Source organism: Culex quinquefasciatus, chromosome 2 (assembly GCF_015732765.1).
Source record: "Culex quinquefasciatus strain JHB chromosome 2, VPISU_Cqui_1.0_pri_paternal, whole genome shotgun sequence".
Lineage (NCBI taxonomy): Eukaryota > Metazoa > Arthropoda > Insecta > Diptera > Culicidae > Culex > Culex quinquefasciatus.
This window is the reverse complement of record NC_051862.1, coordinates 102727011-102748577: the sequence shown is the minus strand read 5'-3', so window position 1 is coordinate 102748577 and position 21567 is coordinate 102727011. Positions and strand designations below refer to the sequence as shown.

The following is a 21567-nucleotide window of genomic DNA, read 5'->3' as shown; positions in this document are numbered from 1 at the left end:
GCTTCTTTGGGCATACCGAAGGCACCAAAAAAGTTTCAGTCGGATTAAAAAATACAAAAAAAAAATCGAATGACCGAAATCTGAGAGAACTGCTCAGTTAAGAAAATGAACAGTGTTTAAATCACGAAAAGCAAACTAAAGCTGAAGAGCCACAGCTGACCACTTATTATGTAAACCAAATGTAATTATTATAAGAAAGATTCAATAAAGTATATTTAATTCAAAAAAAAAAAAAAAATCTCATCACCGTTTCAGGCTGCAAATGATTGAAAAACACCTCTTTTTTCGCATGTATCACCCTCTGTCACGAAATATCAAAAAACGGACCTCGGATTCGTGATCAGGGACAAAAGTTACCCCTTAGGACAAAGTTTCACGCAAATCGAAGAGGGATCGGGGCAACTGCTGTGTTAGTTGGCGGAGAATTACCCATATGCAGATTTTAGAATATTAACAATTTTTTGTGTGGGCAGTTGCCAATGTACGAAGACTTTTGGTTACAGTCAAAAGGAAGCTTCTAAACAGTTTCAACCGAATAAAAAATAATAAAAAATAAAATGTCATGAAATCGGTCGATTTCGTAAAGAAAATTGCTCTCTCTAAGCGGGCTTCGATCTTGATCCCGGGAACAACTTTGTAGAACATTGCAAAGCGCATAGGAATTGATCCCAAAAAGATACAGGTTAATTTTTTGAGCATGTTTTTGAATGATACCAAAAAAGTAAACTCTAAACAACAGTGAAGGAAAAAACTTTAATGTAATAAATGTGTAAATAATGTAGCACTATTTACAAAATTTGTTATCTAAAATCACAGCATCATTGATAAATCGATGCCTCTGTGCTCTCTTATGCTTACTAGATAACTAGCAAGCTTAGTACCAAAATTCAATAATCTGTTGATTAACTCGTTTTTCAAAGTATTTGGTTACCCGACTTAGAGAAATTTCAACGTTTAAAAAAAATCTTAGTGGGTATATCAAAAAAATATGAAAATCAGCTTCAACATTATTGGGTTTCAATTCAATTAAAAATTAATTATCTCGTCAAAATTAATAAAAAAAAAATCCAAAGTTTCAGAGGAATTTGATGAAACACTTCAATACCAAAATAATACCAACATGTGAAATCCTGACTTAAATTTTTTTAAACAATTTCAAGTCATTTCTTTAGGGGGTATATCAAAAATGTTCAAATCAAGTTTGAAATTTCCGGTTTTCAATGAAGACATTCGCTTTGAAACATCATTTTAGCGCAAAATTAATTATTTTGTCAAAATTGGTCAAAATTTTCCCACAGTTTCAGAAGAATTTGATAAAATACTGTAATACCAAAAGAATACCAAAATGTGGTGTTCAACCATTGACAAATTCTGCAATTTTGCAATATCAAAACAATATCTTAAATTGGTATGATACTACATTTTGCTCTTGCATAATCCTTAAGACAAATTTTAAAGGGTCCAGGAATACCAAAATTTGCATTCCAGTTTGACAGCTTGCTCAGACGTGTGTCTTTTGAGCGCGTTTTTGACGGTGTTTTTTTTAACTTTCGCCGACGGCCATGGCGGCGGCCGCGACGGCGGAGAGTGAGTGGACGGAGCATAGGGCTGAGGATGGAAGGCCGTTCTACTGGAACGCGGCCATGAAGAAAAGTGTTTGGGAGAAACCGGACGGGTTCCAACCCAAAACGCAGGCGGCGACGGCAATGGCCAGGAAGTGGAGAAACTGCTCAGCAACAACAAGTTCAGTCTGCTAGCGGAGAAGAGCAACAACAACAACAATGCGAACCCAGCAGCAGAAAAACCACCCCCTTGGTACCAGCACCCGGTAAGTCGGCCGGGGAGAAGAAGCAGCCACCGCTGGTGGTGAAAGAAACGAGTTTCGCCCGCCTTGCGAAGGTGATGTCGACATGTGATGTCCAGCCGGAACACGAACTGACGCGGTACGGCACCAAAATTACGTGCTTCTCGAGCGACGACTTCGACACGGTGCAAGCTCACCTGAAGAAGAACAAGGTGCAGTTCTATACGCACGGAAAGCGCAGTGCGAGACCGCACCGGGTAGTAATGCGAGGTCTCCCGAACGCGGAACCAGATTACGTCAAGGAGCTACTCAAGACGGAACATCAGCTGGACGTCTTGGCAGTACACGCCATCAGGCGGAAGCAGCAGCTTCCCGCCATCGATGAGACGCCTTTCATCGTGCTCTTCCCAAAGGGGCATACCAGTCTGAAGGAGTTGAGTAGAAAGGTAAAGAAAGTGGGACCAGTCGTCGTCCGGTGGGTGGCCTACCGGAACAAAGAACCTCACGTGACCCAGTGCAAAAACTGCTTGCAGTTCGGTCACGGAACCAGTAACTGCCATCTCAAGCCCAGGTGCAGCAGCTGTGGGGGTGCCCACAGCACGGAAAAGTGCAAAGAAGAAGAAACGGAAGCCAAGAAGTGTGTCAACTGCTCTGGATCTCACGAGGGTCTTGACCGCAGCTGTCCCAAACGTGCGCAGTTCAGCCAGTCGAGGCAGCAGGCGTCCAAGCCGAAGCCGCCAGGACAAACAGACTCCGGCAGGAGCCACGTTGACCGCGGCGGATTTTCCTCCGCTACCTGGAGCGGTGCCGTATGTCGGGACGGAAGAAAAACATCCTCGTCCCGCAGGAAGAAGTCCAGATAATACTGGCGCCGGCGCCGGAGCAACCCCGAAGGCGGATCAAGGCGAACCGAAGCTGTACAGCGAGTCGGAGCTGTGGTCCATTTACAGAGAATACAGAGGTCGCTTGAGGCAGTGCAAGACACCCGAGGAACAGATTGACGTGATCGCACACTTGCTGACACATGGCACGAGAAAATGATAATCTAGATCAGTTCCGGTTTTTTTTTCTTTTATTATTTTTTGTACTTTTGATCCTCGGTCCTAACCTGGTCACAGCACCTAAAAGGACCTTATAAAAATATGTTATGAACAAAAAAAAAATACCAAAATTTGGTTGGTATTGATACCAGAGAAAGGTATTATTACGCATTTCCCTTGTTATTTACCCATGCTCGGGGAACGACGGATGGCGGCGGAGAATGAACCACGAACTTGCACAACTCTACAACGAACCAAGCATCCGGAAAGTCGCGAAGGTTGCAGTGGGCGGGTCATGTTGCAAGGATGCCGGAACGAGCCGACCAATTGAGCCAACGGAACCAGAAGATCAATCCTGCGAAGTTGGTGTTTGTGTCGGAGCCGGTAGGAACAAGACGTAGGGGGTGCAACGTGCGAGGTGGGTGGACCAAGTGGAGAGCGATTTAGAAAGTGTGGGTGCGCCGCGAAATTGGAGAAATGCAGCCATGGACCGAGCTTGTTGGCGGAGAATCGTGCAGCAGGCCAAGCTAATGGTGTAGCGCCAATAAAAGTAAAGTAAGTAAGTGTTATCTGTAAAATTGTTCAAAAAATACATCTAACAATGTCTTTGACCACATTTACTGGTCGAAAATTGTGAATCGAAAAATAAAATGTTCGTCTCCGACCCCATGGCTACAAATCTGAAATAAAAAAATTGTGGGTTTTACGAGCGGTTTTCCAATGATGGGAGACACACATTTTTAAGAGAGGATACAGACATCGCACAAGTATTTCAGAAAAAGTGCTCTCAAAAATCAGGCTTTGAGTTCCGGGTTTCGAGTCAAAATTCAATCGGGAGAGCGCATCAAAACCTTCAAATTAGTAATAGGATTTTTTCTGGGACGATTTCCGACCGTGCACGATTTTTATTTAAAGATTTCAGAGAATAGCGTTTTTCCAAAAGCAAACCTTAAATCTTTATTTTCAAAAAAGTCAAACGCTCTCAAATAAAAGTGCGGAATCCAATTAATGTAAAAATCTGAAGACTCAGTTGGAAAAATAAATTCGAGTGAAATTGTAAATAAATCATTGGTGAGCATGATTCTGAATGATCCCTCACTAGCGTATCCCAAAAAAAAATGATGGTCTCTAGTCCAATAAACAAGTAAATATATCGATTTTGCGTTTAAAAACCTTGTTTGCAGTTTCCCAGTAGCTTTTGTGTCGAAAAATACGAGTTTTTGCTTGACTTTTTTTCAATCTTTTCCCTCGATATTGAACACAAAAATTTCCTCATCGTAAAAATAATAGTTACTCAAATTTTTACAATTTCAATGATTACTTTTCATATTTATTTAATTGTGACTTGAAATTACATGAAAGATCGAATTTTTTTTTATTTATTGAATATGATTTCTAGATTAAATTTTCAAAACAACCTATCCCTCATGGGTTTCCTATGCAGATAGGGCCTTTTGAAAATTTAATCTAGATTTAACCATCCATTAACCCCTCGGTAATTTCTGTTTCTTTTGGTTTTTGACGTTTGTCCGCTTTTTAACTGGGCTACGGCATTTTTCTGCGTGTATCCTCCAGAGCAAGCAGCAGTTAAGTGCTCAGTGCTCTAGAAGTTTTTTCGAATTTTCCGCCGCAATCGACCGTGATTACCCGCGAGTTTGCTCCACCAGCATGCCGAAGGCCGGCCGTGGCCGTGGCAGTTCGAGTGCGGCCTCGAAAACCCGCGAAGTTCGTCTACCGGCCGAGTGCAAAAGGTAAACAAAACAACGCCGCCGCGTCGTCCGCCATCGCGCAGGGAGCGTGTGCGCTGATGGTTTCAATCCGGAGTTATTGCACGCTAATTACCGTGTCCAGGATCGCAGCCCTATAAGAAGCAGACTCCGCTCAGGTACTTCCGGCAATCTGTCGACCGGTGGCGCATCAACATCCGCCAACATTCCCACCAGTAACAAGTTCGCGAGGCTGAGTGACGAGGAAACCAACAACAACAACACCGACGGTAGCAGCACTACCGACGACGACGACGATGATAGACGTGCACGCAAAAAAGGTAGTACGACAAAAAAAGATAATTCTCCGAAGGAACGAAGACCACCTCCAATTTTTGTTTTGGATACGTTGGCGGACGATGTTGACGAGTTGCTGGAAGGCCTCCAATATAGTCTGAAAATTGGAAAATCGAAAGTACAAGTGATTACTTTCAACAAAAGAATTTCGACCTGGTGGTGAAAGAACTGAAGTGTAGCAACTTCAAGTTCTACACATTCGATCCAGTTGAGAAGACCGCGGTTAAGGTAGTCCTGCAGGGCTACCAAGACCGCCCAATCGCCGACCTGAAGGAACACCTCTCGGGTGCCGGAATAACGCCACGGGAGATAAAAGTGCTCTCGCGCAAGACAACAGTCACAGGTACACACACTCTGTACCTGTTGTACTTCGACCGCGGCACCGTCAAAATCCAAGACCTGCGACGGACTAAGGCGTTGGACGGTTTTTGGGTAAACTGGCGGTTTTACTCCAAAACCCAATGGACGTAGCGCAATGCCACCGTTGCCAGAAGTTCGGCCACGGCTCGCGGAACTGCAACCTCCGCCCCGCTGCGTGAAGTGCGGTGAAACACACCTCTCGGAGAAGTGCACTGCCGTGCAAGGCGGACTTGGGGGACAAGGCAGAGCACACCAAGGCGCGCATCAAGTGCGCCAACTGTGACGGCAACCATACCGGTAATTACCGCGGATGCGTCGCGCGCAAGGCGTACCTCGAGGAGCAGGAAAAGAGGAAGAAGAAAGCAGCAGCATCCCACCCTTCTCAGCGGAATTCGAGCGCAACCGTTCCTGCAGCTGGACAGCGTACGGTTCCAGCGGACAACTCAGCGTTCCCTCCTGGATGGGGGCGATCGTTCGCCAGCGTGGTCGCTGCCGGTAGCGGCGATGCGGCCCAGCAAGAGGTTACCGGAGAAGATCTCTTCACCTTGCCGGAGTTTTTTTGCTCTAGCGGGTGAGATGATGACGCGGTTCCGGACCTGCCGTAACAAGGCGGAGCAATTTCTGGCCCTCGGGGAGCTAATGATTAAGCACATCTACAATAGATAAAAAATACTGTGATCTAGTTTAAGCTTTTTCTATTTCTATCCCCTTTCTTTTGCAATTTCAGTAAGTTTTTTTCTAATTTTTTTCTTACTTTTGGTAATCTCTTAGTCATAAGCAATAATCGTTCCAAAATGGATTGAGATTTAACACACAGCTGAAAGGAACTCCAAAACTCTGTTATGTACTGCGAATGAACTAATTGTAACATGATTATTCACTAATAAAACCGAATTGAATTGAATTGAACTGGGCTACGGCCCAGTTATCGAGCGCCCATTTGAAAAGCAGCCCTGTTAAACAACGCCCAGTTACCGAACAACTACTGTATAATACGGAAAATTTTCTGACACAGCTTTTGATGTTTATATCTAAAATGTTTGGTACCTGTATATGGCTCCATATCCAATAAGCGAGGAAATTCAAAATAATCATTAAATTTAATCGCACATACTCTCTCATAATCATACTCAAATCGTTTAAGCTGAATAGCTAGAACAGGTGGCAGCTTTCGCACACACAGCCGTTTAACGGTTACCACCTAGAAAGAAAGAAAAACACTTAAGTCAACTCCTACGTGCTCTAAATTGCATTGAATATGACACCTTTTTATCACATTTATCACAATGGTAAGCATCCGCTCCTTCTAAAATTTCTCCTTTTACATATTGCTCCAAAGAGTCTGTAAGAGAACTATGATTCCTAATATCTACACTGAAAACACTGAATGGTTCATTTTTGCTGTAACGGTGTGGGCAATCTTGACATATTTTTTGGTCACTAAAGCAGCCTCCTAGAGTTGCACCCATTAACTGAGAATATCCCAATGCCTTCAAACCTTCGTCTAGACTCTCAAATAGTGACATGAAAAACTCCACTGCATCTTGTTGCTCTCTTAGATTGACCGGCTCACCTTGCAGTCTAAAATTAATAACAGTGCATCAATAATGAATACGTTGCATGGGTAGCGAATGACCGCAAAGGTTAAAGCTGTCAGAAATAAAGAAACTTACAAGAACAACATAAGTACAGAGAAATTTATTTTTACTCGGAGGCGTTACGCTTTGTATATCGTCGATTCCTTTAAAACCAAAAGACGTGCAAATTGCTTTAAGAGATTGGAAAAATTTGGCGTCGTTCCGAAGAAATAAACTATCAACTATTACGCCTCCGCGTAAAAAGAGGTTTCTCTGTAAAAAAGTAACTTACTTGAAATGGCTCCAAAGTCCACGAGGTGTGTAGTATTGAAGGGAGCTATGACCAAGATGAGCAAAAATTGCTTGGACGTACTTAAGGATCACTACATGGTAATTTTTTGAAGAATCATTATTAGAATCTCGATCAGTCTGGAAAATGAAGCACAAATCGTTTATGGAGACAAATCGAATACCTCTTGCAGATGTTTAAAAAAAATCATTTGTCAAAAGTTTGTGTAATCAACCTTTGCAATTGTGACATTGATTGTAATTATTACATGCAGAAAAATATTTTGTACGATCAGCCTGTACGAGGTTTGATTCAACTTTTTTTTTGTTGAATATAATCAACGTCGATTTTGCGTTGAAACAAACCTTGATTTTCTCAACTCCACAAAAATATTTTGTTGTTTAAAAAAAAAAATACTTTGACGTTGTAACATTTAATGTGTCACATACTGTAAAACGATATAACCCAGTTAACTCAATCCGAATTTAGAAACGGAATCTAATTAGAATCGTATACAAATTCCGTTTCGAACGCAACAACCGGTTCCGTGTTCGAACCGGAATTAGTTCTGGTGATTGTGATACTCTTTCTGGAGAAGCAGTAAGTGCACAGGGCAACGCACGGTGTGTTTTTTAGAACAAGTTAATGATAAAAAATTCGGTATGTCTGATATTTGGCACCGTGAAAGAAGGGCTCTTTCCCGACATTTTGCGGGGTATACCGAAATATTTCGTCGGGGGGTCTAGAGTAACTTTTTTTTTTGAAGATTATTTTTCGATTTTATGGGATATTTGTTCAAAAAAATCACAAAAATCGGTGCTTTCATGTTGGTATCACTCAAATTTCTTATGAATATGCCTTGGGGACTCTAACCATCTATAGGGGAGAGTGGGGAGACTTGATCCCCGGGGAGACATGATCCCAAGCCTGTATCTCGTCAGCATGTGGGTAAAACAATTAGCTTTGTTCTAGAAAGTTGTGCGAAATTGACTAAAACTCATTGTAGAATACAAAGAAAAAAAATAAAAAATGTTTAGATTGAGTTACACACATTTTTCGAAGAAGTGCTGCTAAAAACTTCCAAGAGATCTTTTTTCTTTGTTTTGATAAGTATAGAAAACACTCAAAAATTATTCAAAAAAATATTTTTTATGCAAGAATTGTTTGATAAACACATCAACTACAAAACCCTTACGCATTTGACGTTAAATTTATCGTCATACTATTTTTACAATCAATTGTTTAAAAAAGTGCGTTTCGGGAGACTTGATCCCTGCATTTTTACAGTCACTGGAATCAGCCTCAAGATTAAATAATTTGGCTGGGTTTTCGTACATAGTTTCCTTCAGTATAGTTGTACATAACTAACTGCAGTTTGAACCATTTTTCAAAAGTTTTGTAAACAAAAATTACCAGCTTTTGTAAACATGCTCAATTTTGGTCTAAAAAAGAATATTTTAAGTTTTTAAATATTTTACATGCTAAACTTGTTATATTTTGAACACAAACGTACAGGTTTAATGTGAAATTGCTGTATCTGATAGAAAATTAAAAGTTTGGATTAATAAGAAACATTTTGCTTAAGATTTCTTCAAAATGTTGAAAGGGGGATCAAATTACCCCCAACATTTTGAAAATGCCGGTTTAAAATATTTTTTTAAAACGCTTGGCATTATTCGAAGAGCTTATCTGATGAAATACCCTTATCAGCCAAACATAGTTGAATGTTTAAGCTTTCAATTCATGCAAAAAGATCATAGATTTGTGAGAAATTGACAGAGTTATGTGCGATACAAAAAAAGGGGATCAAGTCTCCCCACTCTCCCCTATTTGACCAATATTTGACATCCACTAAAAAAAATCGAACCAAATTTTCCAGATTTCTAACTTTCTTTGAAATTACCTCAAAATTCAAGCTGGAAACCCCAAACGACCAAAAGTAATTTTTTCTTTGTAAAATTTGTCATAAAAATACAGCAACACATAGCCCGGATACGAATTTGAGCATTAAACAATACACAAAATGGATTATTCAATTAATAAGCTGTTTATTACCCAATAGGCTTAGAAAATTATTTTTTAAATCCTCTGCAACATCACACCATTACATTTTAAAACATTTCAAAATCAATCACATTGTGGAGAACAGTTTTCTGAACAAGTTCCATAAAAAAGTATCAGTTTTGGTTCAATATAAGCGGAGATATGCCCAATTTCCTGAAATAAATCGTGCAATTCTCCAAAATTTCTTAATTTAATTACCTTTCGCATGATGGGTACTGCCTACTGAGTTTTTTAATGAATGCTATAGAATAATTTTCATGAATTTCGTCAAAACTTTTTTATAATTTTTATGTTTCAAAAAATATTATCATCCAAAAAAATATCTTAGTAGGCAGTGCCCATCATGCGAAAGGTAATTAAATTAAGACATTTTGGAGAAAGACACTATTTATTTCAGGAAATGGGGCATATCTCTGGTTATATTGAACCAAAACTGATACTTTTTTATGGAACTTGTTCAGAAAACTGTTCTCCACAATGTGATTGATTCTAAAATGTTTAAAAATGTAATGGTGTATTGTAACAGAGGATTGAAAAAATAATTTTCTGAGCCTATTGGGTAATAAACAGCTTATTAATTAAATAATCCATGTTTTGCATTGTTTAATGCTCAAATTCGTATCCGGGCAACGTGTTGCTGTATTTTCATGACAAATTTTACAAAGAATAGATTTACTTTCGGTTGTTTCGGGGTTTCCAGCTTGGATTTTGAGGTAATTTTAAAGAATGCTAGAAATCTGGAAAATCTGGTTCGATATTTTTTTAGTGGAAGTCAAATATTGGTCAAATATAGTTGATTAGAGTCTCCAAGGCATATTCATAAGAAATTTGAGTGATACCAACATGAACGCACCGATTTCCGGTGATTTTTTTTGAACAAATATCCCATAAAATCGAAAAATAATCTTCAAAATAAAAGTTACTCTAGACCCCCCGACGAAATATTTCGGTACACCCCGCAAAATGTCGGGAAAGAGCCCTACTTTCACGGTGCCAAATACCAGACATACCGAATTTTTTATCTTTGAGGTCTCGAAAAAATACACCGTGAACGATTTTGTAAAGCTTCGCAAATTACAAAAGCACGTACTTTCTAGCACTCAAAGCTTTGAAGAAATAGTTTCCCCTAGAACAAGCAAAGGTTAGGTGAACCAGTTGCACGTGTCAGGTAAGATCTAACTATCAGATCGTGAGATTAGGCAGAAATGCAACTTTTGGCCACCATATAGGTTGCCCATCAACGTGGGTGCAAGTCTCGGGGCAGAAAAGTCATAAATTTCGTCGTTCGACGCTGGGAAAGCTTCTTTGGTCAGACTGGTGGATGAAAACCGCGAACCGTTTCAACCGCCTTAGTCAACTCCAACGACTCGGAGACGCATCTACTCCGCCCACCCAGTTGACCCAACACGTCGTTTTCGAAGCAATCCCAGAGCTTGGAGGAAGTTCCGAGCTTTCGATCACGCCAAAAGCTCGCCGGCTGCCCAGCCGATTCTAACCTCGCTTGCCCAACCGAAGGAAGTGCGAGGAACGAGACAAAAGCCTGACAGCAGCAGTACCATCCGTCTCCACGGATTCGAAACAACGTTGGCTAGGGTGCGGTAGGGTTGCGCGAACGCACCGGAGCTGTTTGATCGCTGATCGTCGCAGTAGGTCCGGACCTAGGAGAATCTACACGCCGTTCAAGAACACCTGCAAGCAGTTGCTGGTACCAGATTAGTAGGGTAAAGTACAGTGCAGGACAACAGGGATTAGTTTTTGGTAGAAAAACACCCCCATAGTATTAATTTGAGCTCATTTACAACCACAAATAAAACCCCGGGTCTTTTTTCGGATTTTACGTTGCAAAAACGAGGATTAATTCTGCACGCGGTTAACTTAAATATACATACTTTCGTTTCGAAATGAATTTTGTTTTGCTTAATAAATTTTGGATTAGAATGCAATCTAACTAATGCGTTCGTTTGTTTTCAAATACTGAGATGAAAGAGTTCGTAAATGTTGTTGACCTTGAGTAAATTTTTGGGATCTTTTGGTTCGACTTTTCGGTTTAGATTACACCTGGTACGTTGTGAAAAGATTACACGTTACAACGTTTAGCGTTGATTCAACAAAAATCTTGATTTTCAAATCCGCAAAAAAAAAGTTCAGCAGACAAACATTCGGCAGAAAGTACATTCGGCGGAAAAGTACGAACACAGCTAAAAAAAGTAGTAATCCAGCTGCGTGTAAAAGGCCTGAGTGTAAAATAAATACCGTCTACTGAGGTGAATCGGGACTACAGTCTGAATAGGGACAGCGCGTTTTAAATCACTTAAAGGTTTCAAATTGGGAAATGAATGTACATATTTTGTTGCTCAGAATCGTATTGCGTATTTAAATTACGAAAATTTTGGTACCCTAACATGTATAGGTCACCGCTGAAATTTGCAAGTTATCGCTGTTTTAGTGAAAAAACACGATTTTTTCCCGTTTTCGTCAATTTCTCATTTTTGCGCGTGGCGCGCGAAAAACCCAGTTTTTATTTTCGAAAAATCGTATCTCAGAGTATTGAAAACATAACTTTCCCATTTATTGGTATAATATGTAAAATTTTCCGAGGAATCAGGTAAAAATATTATCAGACATAGGCTCTTTGGTCCCAAGACCTTCAAAACAGCATTTTGAGTTTTCATACGACCTTTTCAAATGTTAAGCTAGATTTTTGAAACTTCTTACTTTTTTTCCAAATAGCCAAACTAATCATCTTTCATTTGTGTCTAACACAGCTAAAATCGGATGTAATGGGGCGGAGATATGATTTAAAAAAAAGTGGTTTTTGCGAAAATCAACTAAATTTGCCATTTTTTGTACCACCCTAACACGGCGTAGGTCACCCTAATGGCTAAACAAAAAAATACGGGTCTAATTATTTCGGCCAAGGAACCCCCAGAAAAAATTGCCCGATCGGAGAACTTTTTTTACGAATCGTGCTGTTTTCGTGGGGTGCGGGACATTTCGTCGAATGGACGGTTTGAGAATACTTCTGTGAGTTTTTGCATTCTTTCAAACATGAATCGTTCTTTGATGTTTTTATATTTTTGTTTACCTTTAATTTTATTCTTTTTTTTTTAATTCGGCGGAACGTACCAGATCCCAAACAAGCTAAAAACGTCAAGAAACAAAAAAAGTAATGACGAAGTTTGTCGGGTTAGGCTTGTATAGTATATTGTTGTATTTACAAAATTATTTTTACCAGTCCAGCAATTTTCATTTCCTTTTCTAAAAACTCCCAAAAATATGGAAACATTCCAGTCAATTCAATTCGAATTCTGAAACGGAATCTATTTAGAATCGCATAAGAATTGCGTTTCAAACGCAACAACCGGTTCCGTGTTCTAACCGGTTGTTACGTTTGAAACAGAATTCGTATACGATTCTAATTAGATCCCGATGACATCCCCGCGGCGCTGGCCAGGATACTAGTTACCATTGGAGAGATCGGGCAACCAACCCCGGTGGGAACTTTGGTAGTATGCTGACAGGGTAAGGGGGGCTCCACCCTCTTCGGAGGGTGTAGCTGTACCGTTAGGCTACGAGACAAAAGCCCCCGTTACGGTGTCGAGAGAAAACCGCAACTGGGTCCCGGAAGCTGCAAGGTGGCAGCCCCACTCCAAGACTAGGTATTCGCAGCCCTGGTTAGGCGGCATATCGAAGCGAAACACCAACTCAGAAAAACAAAAGAAGAAATTCAGGACGGATAAATCGGCATCAGACAAGGCGATGTAAAAAGGACAACGATTTGAAACTCGGTACTTGGAACGTTCGACCTCTCCAAGATCCTGCACGTGCTGGCCTTCTCGCCCGGGAGCTGCACAAGCTGAACGTGCATGTGGCCGCCATCCAGGAAGTTCGATGGCCCGGTCATGGAGAGCGAGGATTCACGGCGGTGGACCCCATCGCCAACACCTCTTTCAAGTGCCACATCTACTACAGTGGCGGCGAAAAAGCGATGCACGGAGTCGGTTTCGTAGTGATTGGAGATCAAAATAAACCGAGTCATCAAGGGGAAGGTGGTGAATGACCGGATCTGCGTGTTGAGAATAAAGGGAAAATTCTTCAACTACAGCCTGATCAACATCTACGCGCCATTCCAGTTTGACAGCTCGCCCAGAGCAGACGTGCGTCCTTTGATTGGAGCTTAGCGCGTTTTTGACGGTGTTTTTTTTACTTTCGCCGACGGCCATGGCGGCGGCCGCGACGGCGGAGTGTGAGTGGACGGAGCATAGAACTGAGGATGGAAGGCCGTTCTACTGGAACGCGGCCATGAAGAAAAGTGTGTGGGAGAAACCGGACGGGTTCCAACCCAAAACTCAGGCGGCGACGGGCATGGAGGTGGAAGACTCCGAAGGAGGAGGAGAGGACGGGAGCGAATTTCGTCCCGTGGTCAAGGTTCGGCGCAGGAAGGCTAAGGAGGATATCAACGTCGGTGATGGTCAGGAAGTGGAGAAACTGCTCAGCAACAACAAGTTCAGCCCGCTAGCGGAGGAGACCCAGCAGCAGAAAAAACCACCCCCTTGGTACCAGCACCCGGTAAGTCGGCCGGGGAGAAGAAGCAGCCGCCGCTGGTGGTGAAAGACACGAGCTTCGCCCGCCTTGCGAAGGTGATGTCGTCATGTGATGTCCAGCCGGAACACAAATTGACGCGGTACGGCACCAAAATTACGTGCTTCTCGAGCGACGACTTTGACACGGTGCAAGCCCACCTGATGAAGAACAAGGTGCAGTTCTACACGCACGGAAAGCGCAGTGCGAGACCGCACCGGGTAGTGATGCGAGGTCTCCCGAACGTGGAGCCGGATAAAATCAAGGAGCTACTCAAGACGGAACATCAACTGGACGCCTTGGCAGTACACGCCATCAAGCGGAAGCAGCAACTTCCCGCCATCGATGAGACGCCTTTCATCGTGCCCTTCCCCAAGGGACACACCAGTCTCAAGGAGTTGAGTATGAAGGTGAAGAAGGTGGGACCAGTCGTCGTCCGGTGGGTGGCCTACCGGAACAAGGAACCGCAGTGACCCAGTGCAAGAACTGCTTGCAGTTCGGTCACGGAACCAGTAACTGCCATCTCAAGCCCAGGTGCAGCAGCTGTGGGGGTGCCCACAGCACAGATAAGTGCAAAGCAGAAGAAAATCAAGCCAAGAAGTGTGTCAACTGCTCTGGATCTCACGAGGGTCTGGACCGCAGCTGTCCCAAACGTGCGCAGTTCATCCAGTCGAGGCAGCAGGCGTCCAAACCGATGCCGCCAGTATGGAAGAAGGACAAACAGACTCCGGCTGGAGCCGCGTTTACCGCGGCGGATTTTCCTCCGCTACCTGGAGCGGTGCCGTCCATCGGGACAGAAGAAAAGCATCCTCGTCCCGCAGGAAGAAGTCCAGATAATACTGGCACCGACGCCGGTGCAACCCCGAAGGAGGATCAAGGCGAACCGAAGCTGTACAGCGAATCGGAGCTGTGGTCCATTTACCGAGAGTACAGAGTTCGCTTGAGGCAGTGCAAGACACCCGAGGAACAGATTGACGTGATAGCACACTTGCTGACACATGGCACGAGAAAATGATAATCTAAATCAGTTCCGTTTTTTTTAAATATATATTTCTTTCATTATTTTTTGTACTGTTGATCCTCGGTCCTAACCTGGTCACAGCACCTAAAAGGACCTAATAAAAATAAGTTATGAAAAAAAAACATCTACGCGCCAACGAACGACAAGCCCGATGACGATAAAGACGCTTTCTATGAGCAAGCTGAATATTGTTCCTTGAGCTATTTTAGGAATCTGGGCCAAATATGAGCATAATCGTGCACACAAATCGATCACGTTTTGGTGGATAGTCGACACTTCTCGGAAGTGATGAACGTCCGATCGTACAGAGGACCGAACAATGACTCTGATCACTTCCTGGTAGCGTGTAAAATCCGAGCTAGGCTGTCGAACGTGTCGACTTCGCGGACTGCGAGGATAGCGCTGGATGAGCAATGGGGAGCCCTCCAAAGTGATCGGCACGACCAGAGGACACAAACCCAAAGGGTGGTTCGATGCGGAGTGCCAGCGAGTGACGGACGAGAAGAACGAGGCCAGGAAACGTATGCTGGTTAAGGGTACGCGCCGAAACTGTGAGCGATACAGCGAGCTGCGAAAAGATGAGAAACGAACCCACCGCCGAAAAAACGGGAGTACGACGAGAGAGTACTTGCCGAACGCAACTGTCAACGGTGTAAGAAAAAAAGTAACGCCTTCCCCTGTTATGTGCAACGACAGGGAAGGTAACCTGTTGACAGATAAGACAGCGGTAGCGGCCATCTGAAGCTTTCGTTACGTTGGATGGATTGAAGCAGGGCGATGCTCTCTCGAACTTACTGTTCATCATAGGCGTGCAAAGAAACGAGACACTCATCACTAAATCGCACATGCTGTTTGGATACGCTGACGATATCGACATCATTGGTATCGAGCATCGTTCAGTGGAGGAGGCGATCGTCCCTTTCAAGCGGGAAGCTGCGAAGATCGGACTGACCATCAACACTGCCAAGACCAAGTATCTGGTTGCTGGCAGAGCGCGTAGCAGTACAGGTGAAGGTGTTTCGGTGGTGGATGAGTTTGTATATCTTGGTACACTTGTGACGTGCAACAACGATGTGAGCTGCGAAGTGAGACGGCGGATTAGTGCTGCAAACAGGGCCTTCTACGGTCTTCGTAGCCAGCTAAGGTCTCGCAGCCTAAGGACGCCTACGAAAATCACGCATTACAGGACCTTGATACTCCCTGTAGCTCTTTACGGTCACGAGTCGTGGACGCTAATGGAGGCTGACCAGAGAGCACTTGGGGTCTTCGAGCGGAGAATCCTGCGTTCTATCTTTGGCGGCAAGCAAGTAGGAGACCGGTGGCGCATTCGCATGAACTTCGAGTTGTACCAAGACTACAAACATGCTGATATCGTAAAAGTCATCAAGCACGACAGGCTAAAGTGGGCTGGACATGTAGCCAGAATGTCGGACGAGCGGGCGGCTAAAACGATATTCAGCAGCGAACCTGGACGGGGTCGTCGGCATCGTGGAAGGCCTCGTACGCGTTGGCTGTGTGCAGTCGACGAAGATGCAAGAGCGGCCAACATTGTGGGCGACTGGAGACGAGCGGCCCAAGATCGAGCATCCTGGAAATCTTCGATTAGTTCAGCGTTGGGTCGATAGACCTGTTGCTGATAAAGTAAAGTAAGTAAGTACAACCTCCGGGTCATGAGCTGTCTCCAGATGCGTTGCCACTGGACTCGCAACTCCCACACTTCCAGATCTTCCTCCACTTGGTTCAACCACCTTGCACGTTGCGCCCCCCTTCACCGCGTTCCCACCGGCTCCGAACTAAACACCAACTTCACCGGATTGATTGTCTCGTTCGGTTGGCGCACATCCAGCGCGTCCGGCATTCTTGCGACGTGTCCGGCCCACCATATTCGGTCAGCCTTGGCGACCTTGCGAGTACTTGGCTTGCCGTAGAGATGCGCCAGCTATCGGTTCATCCTTCTCTATCATAAAGTGTTCTCACGCACGCCGCGAGAGATCGTCCTAAGCACTCACCGTTCGAAAACTTCAAGCGCTCGCAGGTCCTCCTCGAGCATCGTCCACGTATCGTGCCCGTAGAGAACGACCGGTGTTATCAGCGTTTCGTACATGGTGCATTTTGTACGTCGGGAAAAATGACCGGACCGTAGGGTCTTGTGGAGTCCATAGTAGGCACGACTACCGGTGATGATGCGCTTTCTCTGCTGCAGTTGTTGTCCGACGTAGTCAACGATCCGAGGTACACAAATTCCTCCACGACCTCGAACTCGTCGCCGTCGATCGTCACGCTCGGTTCTATGCGAGCCCTAAGGGACTCTGATCCTCCTGCCAGCAGATACTTAAGCTTCAATCAAGGGGAAAACCACTCTGCACATTGCCCCCGAATAGGCTGTGCCCTAAAGGTGCCCAAACGTGCCCGAAGGTGCCTGAGTGAGCCTGACACCAGGAAAAAACAGGACGGTGCATAGCAACCGTGTTATGATATTTGTTTATATTGTTTTTACAATCCTGTAATCGTTGAGCTTTCGGTTTTCCAAGGAGTAAATTTGATTATCAACTTTTTTTTATTCTGCTGAATGTTGTTGCAGAGTTTTGATTGTTGGTAAGATGCATTTAATCAACTATAGAATGTAATTTGATCAGATACTTTTCTCTTTTAGGGAAAAACGATTAAAAAAATATTTATAAAATCAAACAAAAACGGAATGCACCCATTGAGAAATGTTGTAATCCAATCCAAACTGAGTGAAGGGGTGTTGCGTGTGTGGCCTTTGAGCTGGGCGCGTCCTGCTAAAACGGGTCGTGCGATTCTCCCAGAGAGGTTCGGAATAGAGAACCGCTCCCCCTAATGTCGTTGCAGTGGCACGATCCTTGGTGATGTCCGTTGACCCGACAACGTTACCTCTCGCTTTCACCTATACAGCCGTCAGCACGAAGAGCTGCGGCAATCATCTTCACGAGATGAGAGAGATCGGTCCAGGATCGGTGTAGTCGGAAGGGGTCATCACCGAACACTGAACCTGGTCCGCCGAACACCGAACACCGAACTGGTCCTATCCAGCTTCCCCTGTTTTCAAATAGCTCGGCGATGTCCCTAGCTGGTTCAAGAGCTGTTCCATGTGGCCGAATAGTTAACCTTGCTTATTGTGTGTTTTGACGCAATGAACATCATCGATACCAATGCAATAAAATTTTACGGAAAATAAAAAAAAGCCTTTTTAATTATGCTTTGAAATAATATTGAGGTGCTATCTATTTCAACAATAAGCGGTGTATGCACTTCGGAAGGAACCGGTCAAGAAAAAATTCAAATGGGCAGCAGCTGCAGCGAAAGCAAGCCAGAGAGGGTGAAGAAAAGCCCCAAGAAAACGCTCCCTCTCCTTTGTTCTGCTGTTCGTAAAGCTGTTTCTTGACCCCTTTCCTTCCGATCTCCATACTAGCCTATAATCATATTCAAAGCCTTTTGATTTACACAAATCAACGACGAGACTACTCCTACACCTGGGATGCTGGTTTCACTTCCATCCGAGGGAAGGCTGGAACAGATGGGAATCGAACCCATGATCAGGCTCTTACAAAGTTTTGAATTCGATGTGCCCAAATGATAGGTAGTGAAACGATTCACAGTGACGAAACTAATTTCTAGACCATAAACGTTATTCTGTTTTTTTCTCTTCTCTTGCATGCCGTATTTATTATCTTGAAATTTAGCTTCAATCGATATATCCTAAAGAACGAGTTTTTTTTTCCAACATCTACAAAAGAAAGACGGGTTCGTTATTTATGAAGTGATTTAAGACGATTTAAAAATTACTTTCCTTACGTTATCAGTGTCAACAAAAAGATTTCACGGCAAATACATATCATCAACATCAACATCAACATATCTTTCTATTTCATGAAGTTTGATATGTCGGATGATAAGTTTTCTCTCTTATTCCAGAGTCCCCAAGCGACAACCGGTAACCGGTTTCAGATTGGCCAAGATGGCTCAGCAAATAATGGCATGACCGTAGATTGACATATCTTTCAATTTCATGAAGTTTCATACGTCGGATGATAGGGTTTATCTCATATTCCGAGAATGTCCCCAAGGGGCCACCGGTAACCGGTTCCAGATTGGCCAGGATGGATCAACGAACAACTGCATGACCGTAGATTAACATATCTTTCAATTTCTTGAAGTTTGATATGTCGGATGATAGGGTTTCTCTAATATTCCGGAAGTGTCCCTAAGGGGCCACCGGTAACCGGTTCCAGATTAGCCACAATGGGTCAGCAAACAACGGCATGACCGTAGATTGACATATCTTTCAATTTCATAAAGTTTGATATGTCGGATGATAGGGGTTCTCTCATATTCTGGAAGTGTCCCCAAGGGGCCACCGGTAACCGGTTCCAGATTGGCCAGGATGGCTCAGCAAACAATGGTATGACTTTACATTGACATATCTTTCAATTTCATGAAGTTTGATATGTCGGATGATAGGGTTTCTCTCATATTCTGGAAGTGTCCCCAAGGCGCCACCGGTAACCGGTTCCAGATTGGCCAGGATGGCTCAGCGATTAACGGCATTATCAAAGATGGACATATTTTTCAATTTCATGAAGTTTGATATGCAACATGATGGGTTTTCAACAAAAAAATCAAATTGGCCTTTCATCGGGTACCCGGGAACCGGTTCCAGGTTACCCGGAAGTGGCCACTTACACTCCAGAGTGGTTCTGGCAATCGTGTATTGTGTATTTAGGAAGTTTTATGGATCAATTTCAACTATCATGAGAGTATTGGTATCACATATTTGATTTGATTTGATTTGATTTGATGGGATAACCAACAGGGCCACAAGGATGACCTATGTAGCGGTTGCCTAGAATTACAGTGGCTCAGACTTAAAGGGAGCATCTTCAAATTACTGCCGTATTAAGGGCCAAAAGGGGGTGGTTGGACGCGAACGAGCAAAATCACTCACGGTGTCCTCAGGGGAAGAGAATCTCCTTCCGACAGTAACCTCCAATAACTCCGAAAAAAGTCTGACAACGCTGAAAAACAGGTCTCGCACCCTGTTGGTGGGGGCCTAAAAGGGCGCGGCAGACAGCTGGAGACTGACAGAAGTCAATAGATGTAGTAATTGGACAATCCTTAAGAATTGTACAATTACTAAACCATTTTCCCCTTTTGACGTAGTTTTGGTCTTCCACTATCTACATCCAATCTCCGCCATTACAGCATACCGTCCACTGCCCTGATGCTCCCTCCCCGATCCCCGGCTTTGATTCTAACTACTAATAAAAAGGAAAATCATAGATGAGAACAGGTCAATGCGGATGGAGAGCAAATCGAGCTCAGTATCCCCTCACAAAGACTGGTAGTAAGTATGAAAAACAATGAAAAAAAAAAAGAAGAAAGATAAGAAGAAAAATTAAAAGATAGTACGTCAATGCGGATGGATCGATGATCCCCTCACAAGGACATAAAAGAGACAGATGGTAGGAAGCTCAAAAGAAGAACAGAATATCAGGAGTAAGATATATTCAATAAGGATAGAAGCAAATTGGACTCTCCTCAAAAGACATGGCAGTGCGTGGCCGAATGGTTACGCTGTCCGCTTTGTAAGCGGATGATTCTGGGTTCGATTCCCATCTGCTCCAACCTTCCATCGGATGAGGAAGTTAAATGTCGGTCCCGGCCTTGGTTGTTAGGCCGTTAAGTCATTCCAGGTGTAGGATTCGTCTCCATGCCATAAGTACAAACAACACACCAAACCAAGCCTACTCCGGTGGAATCGCTGGCGGCGGTTGGACTCGCAACCCAAAGGTCGTCAGTTCAAACATTGGAGTGGAAGGTTCCTTGGAGTAGAAAGAGGTTTGGGTGCTCTCCCCATTCAAGCCTTTGGACTCCTAGGTTCGAGCAGAAACTTGCAATAGAGACCACAAAAGACCCGGGGGTCGTTAATGTGGATGGTTTGATTTGATTCAAAAGACATCAATATAGAGAAATATTCAACAGATTACTTCAATCTTTTGAAATGATAGAAATATTGGCGTGGATTGTCTTAAATGGAATGTGTGTATGTCAGTGTAAATGTAAGAATCTTCTGATATTTAAAAGGAAAGATCTCACCAAATCAGAAATATTGGGCTTCAGTCCATTTGATCGTCTGAATCTTCGAATTAGATGGAATGCATTTCCTGCAGCTCTTCTGGTTCTGCACGATCGACAGCATCAAGTTGAACCACCCGACAGCACCCGATAGAAGGTCATCACTCGGCCAATTTGTTGTGGTGGTAGGAATCGGTCTATACAAGCCAGATGACACATGTCGCCATTTTGAATTTTCTTTGTGCTAAAATTTAGTGCTCATTTAGTGCTATTTAGTGCCCTATAATCCATATTTAGTGCCCTCATAGTTTCCATACAAATCGCCATACAAAAATTTGAAATACAAGCCAGATAACACATGTCGCCATTTTGATTTTTTTTGTAATAAAATTTAGTGCTCATTTAGTGCTATTTAGTGCCCTATACCCCACATTTAGTGCCCTCATAGTTTCCATACAAATCACCATACAAAGTTCAAAAATCAAATTTCAGATGTCACCATTTTGAATGTTTTTTCAAGCTAAAATTTAGTGCTCATTTAGTGCTATTAAGTGCCCTATACCCCACATTTAGTGCCCTCATAGTTTCCATACAAATCGCCATACAAAGTTCAAAAGTCAAATTTCAGATGTCGCCATTTTGAATGTTTTTTCGAGCTAAAATTTAGTGCTC

At 43.3% G+C, this 21567-nt stretch overlaps 1 protein-coding gene across 5 annotated transcripts in view; it reads right to left on the bottom strand.

Annotated features, from left to right (window-relative positions):
- Positions 1 to 21567, bottom strand: part of LOC6047387 (probable ubiquitin carboxyl-terminal hydrolase FAF) — a 319428-nt gene that overhangs the window by 215720 nt on the left and 82141 nt on the right. For all 5 annotated transcript variants that reach the window (XM_038251497.1, XM_038251495.1, XM_038251494.1 and 2 more), the window contains 3 exons: positions 7137 to 7273; positions 6533 to 6848; positions 6315 to 6468 (listed from right to left, as the gene is read on the bottom strand). In XM_038251497.1, the coding sequence (XP_038107425.1) occupies positions 6315 to 6468; positions 6533 to 6848; positions 7137 to 7273 (607 nt within the window). The remainder of the gene's footprint in view (positions 1 to 6314; positions 6469 to 6532; positions 6849 to 7136; positions 7274 to 21567) is intronic.